We start from the raw sequence: 4,227 nt of genomic DNA, 5'->3' as shown, positions 1-4,227 counted from the left end.
TGCTCCACTTCATCCCCACGTCTCGCCAAGACACTCAAGCTTCACCACTTGAACGTTTTGGAAGTTCCCGAGAGAGCAAGATCCCGCCCTACCGACGGGTACACAAGGTGAGGAAAGTTCAGCAGAACACGGATCATCGGGGGACCCTCCGTTAGTCGGTGTCTGTGCGCAGTTGGTAAGTTGAATCCATGCAATCTTGCAGATTTTGCTGATCCCGCTACACCACACTTGCTAGTGTAGTAAGCCATCTCCGCAAGTTTGTCTCGGATGCATGATAGGTCGTGGACGCGAGGGCGGACAAGTAAGTCAGCAAGCTGGCTGGTAGCAACACTGCCTTTCCACTGCTGCTTGCGCTGGTTATAGGAGCCCCGCAGTCTTTCATCGCCCTTCTTGCTCTGTTTCAGTGTGCAAAACACAGGGTCAATTCAAAGTGGATCAGTGCCCGATTTGAATAGTCCCGGTGTCCATGAAATTCTAATGTGAATTTAAGGCTAATATGATATTTGATAAACCGATATACCAGCAGAAACCAGTTTAACGTTGTATAATGTGGATAATGTTGCGCATTAGAACCGTTATGACGTCGTGAAGCGGTGCGGATTTGTTTTAGAGGTCTTTATCGAGTGCCCATTACTCAGTCAATTTTATATTTTTGATTGTGCATTTTTCACACAAGTTTCTTCGAAATAGCAAGGATTTGCTAACGCTCGCGTTTTTGCACTTTGTAGGGAGTCTCACATACAAAATAGAGGAGTGACGTTCCTGCAACAATAACCCAAATGTTTCGCCTCGTTCTTTTTCATGATTATTAAGTTTGCGGAGGGGTATTTCCAAAAAGCAGTACAGTACCAATTTGACCCAATAGTACAGTATCGGCATCGGAAGCACTACTGTATCGGAAGCAGTACCTGCTTCAAAAGCAGTACCGACCACATGGACAACCTGCTCGATGGAGGTTTTCACACGCTGGTGAAGCGTCGAATAACGAAGAGCTGAAATGTAGTGTTTTCTGTACGTGCGCCAACACTGTTCCCTATTTCCTGTTGCAAATCTAGGAACCACACAATTAAAGGTCCATGGCTACTTGTAATTCAGCGAAACTCAACACTATAAGTACACGATTAAGTTTTCATGTGTCAGCGTACGATTTGTTGGTCTAGTTCGCATTAAAAACGTCAACACTTGCTCTAGAATGGGCAATTGTCGCCTCATTTAGGGTGATCGATGTATCACTCTTGTTTAAGCCACCGACTAGCAAAGCTGAGGCGTAATATGGCTTCGTGATATATAACAATACATCTCTGCTGTGATTCTTTGAGCCAGGCATACCGCATTATCTTGCCCAGCTCACGACATTGCAATTCGATGAGGGTCTACAGGCTGTGGTACAGCGAAACCTTTGGATAATTTCTTGGGTACATTAAATAGCCCTTTTTCTAAATTTTGGTACCTCGAGCTCCCTAAGCTCGCGCTCCATAGTTTTTCCCACACCAACGTCTGTCACGACGGACACACGATTAGAGTAGCGAAAGCAATGACCTTGCTGACTCACCCTGTCCTCAGACATTCCACCCTCAGCTCCGGTCACCACCACACGAACGCCAGCGCCGTCACCCCTTATGTCCCTGCTAATCTTGCGAAGTGAGCGATGGCAAATGGAGGGGGAGATTGAAACATCTAACAAATTTGCAGGGAATACATCGCCTTAGACAGAGTGCGGCGCGAATCAGTTTAGCTAAATGATACACAGATTAAACGCTTTTACAAGGGTACCGAGCTTAAGCAGTCTGTAATCGTATAGGTAAGGTGATTTTTTGTCCAAGAGGAGGTAGTAGTTCTGCCCGGATTAAAAGGATTTGTTTAAACAGTGGTCGTTTGATCCTTTTGTGCTATCAACTAACATTTTTCTTCTTCCGCACTACGTTCGAGTTTCCCAGATACGTAGATAGCAGCGAGGCGATTGAGCCCTGGCTAACGTGGTTGGGGACAGTCTAGTCGTTGACCAAAACCATTTCTCGGATTCGCAAGTATGTTGCGTACGCTTCTTTGAGAGAAACTGGCACATGGGGAGTAACATCTCCCACTGAATTTCCATAGTTTTTCCAACGCTGGAACTCCTTATCGCGGTAAGATGTATCCCGCCCCATTTTCTCCAGCTTCAGTGCAGAGAACAAATTAGACCCAGACATCCTCTCTTCCTCGCCGTGTTCGTTAATTTCGACCTTGTCATCCGTTATCTGGTGACTTCGAAGAAATCTCGTGTCCTCGGTAGCGAGAACATTTGAGGAGTGAACATCCACGTTCAACTCACTGGCCTGATCGGCATTTGACACTGCTGTGCCACTTGCAAGGAGGCCGGTCGCAAGAACCACAAGGGTCATGTTAAAAAGACGCATGGCTGGATGGGTCTTGAGGACCGAGGAAAATTGCGGAATGAGAAATGCGGCAGCTGTATAAATAGGCCTGCGTATCGAGAGTCGTATCATGTACCGTACATGTGGTATCTGGTCTCTCGAACGCACAAGTGGATTCGGAGCACTGGCACTGGCAAGGCTATGTTAGTCACCTTTATGTTTTTCCTCTTCAAGAATCTGGAGCTCTGGTAAATATTAAATGTATGTTTGTGAGCGCGGACAGGATGCACTTCGGAGAGAGGATAGGTCATCGAAGCAACGCGCGAAAATTGAGCTCTCGCGCGAGTGGGCAAATGGAATCTCCAAACTCGTCACCCACGAGACCAACAGAAAGGCTGTCCATCTAGCATTTTAGCTGATCTCCCACTTTAAGGTCAGCTAAAATGCTAGGTGGGAGTCCCAGGAATGTAGGACTTAAACACAAACTTGGTTTGTTTAAATCATACAGTACGAACAATGTACAACGCTCAAATCATGTACTGTACATGTACTTGTGATTACAGTGGGGGCGGTACTTATCCTTTCACATCCACATCCAATCATAAAGAGTGGATGAGTCTCATTACGCAATACCGGTAGGTCCATGTACCGGTACGGTTCCTGCAGGTGTTTACTGAGTAAACGTTAAGTTCACCTGTACCCGCCTGAAAATCACCGTAAAACCCAGCACACTATGCATGGAGAGGCCATTCTCGGACGCCCCGCTGCGGCAGCGCGCACAGCCGGGTGGCGCATCCGGCGCGATGTGCTCCCGCCGAGGGATGAGCATGCAAGGTCCACTGACCGGGGTGGGCCACACCCAAATTTGGGCCACTTTTAGGTGGCACACTCCAGTCAGTATCTCGCGGAAGCTGTCGACGAGCAGCAGCAGCGCCGCCAACCCGGAAAGCCGCACGCGCCCCAGACCACACCAGAGCAGCATGCCGGGCCTCAGCGCCTCTGAGCTGCCTCCAGAGACTCTGTGTGCTGGTGACACGATCGAGTACTACTGCCGTGCCTTCGTCTGTTTAGACCCCAAGGGCTTTCGGCGCGCCGTCGTCACTTGCATTGACGACGGCGCGGACGTAGACTTCCAGGTCGATTTGGACACCGGGGACGTAATCCCGGGCGACATGATGATGAAGCGAGTCACTGCTGCGTCTGGAAAGCAGCTAGATCCCAGTGCCTCGCTCTGGAGGAAGCTACGGACGTTCAAGCTCGTCGCAGGGACGTTTGCAGCTCCATCGAGGGCCAGCGCACTCAATTCAGCGCTTGCCGGGGCAATCAATGCTGCGGTAGAGTCCGTTCGGGAGGCGCTACGTGATAAAAGCGAGGAGATCGTTCCGGAGACACCCCAGAGTAGCGCGTGCAGCTCTCCCGAGCCAGCGCCGAGTTTGAGCCAGGTGGAGCTGCCCAGCACTCCAACCCGGCCGTTGGCGGCGACAGCGAGCGGTGGTAAGGCTCCAGCACGGTCGGAGAAGAAGGCACGAAGCGAGCAAGCGTACGAAAGATCGTCTATTAGGGAGATTATCGACTTGGTGTCGTCGTGTGATGAGAGTGGAGTGCTTTCCGGTGCTAAGTCTGCCGAGCCAAGTCCAGCAAGCGAAGTTGAGGCGGCTGTGTATATGCGGGCGATTCCTGACACCTCGTCACACGCCCCGGGCCAAGATCCGCCACCAGGCGAAGAAACCTCTTTGCGCAATGGCACGTCCCGAGATCGAGAAAGCGCCGCTATCTGGCAAAGTGCGCCATCACCAAGAGCGGCTCGGAGATCTACCACGCGAAGCCGTTTCAGGCCGTCTAGCTCGAGGCCTTGAAGAACAGCCCTGAGGTG

At 50.5% G+C, this 4,227-nt stretch overlaps 1 protein-coding gene across 1 annotated transcript; it reads right to left on the bottom strand.

Moving 5' to 3' along the window:
• Window positions 1–1,991: 1,991 nt before the first annotated feature.
• On the bottom strand, window positions 1,992–2,381 carry PITG_13959 (secreted RxLR effector peptide protein, putative; the record flags this gene model as incomplete). The annotated part of the gene is made up of 1 exon (XM_002899573.1): window positions 1,992–2,381. One exon carries the CDS (start codon window positions 2,379–2,381, stop codon window positions 1,992–1,994), a length of 390 nt encoding a protein of 129 aa, XP_002899619.1.
• Window positions 2,382–4,227: the final 1,846 nt, after the last annotated feature.

Source organism: Phytophthora infestans, genomic scaffold (assembly GCF_000142945.1).
Source record: "Phytophthora infestans T30-4 supercont1.30 genomic scaffold, whole genome shotgun sequence".
NCBI classification, from domain to species: domain Eukaryota; phylum Oomycota; class Peronosporomycetes; order Peronosporales; family Peronosporaceae; genus Phytophthora; species Phytophthora infestans.
Note: the sequence above shows the minus strand (reverse complement) of the source record. Positions and strands in the feature narration are given on the sequence as shown.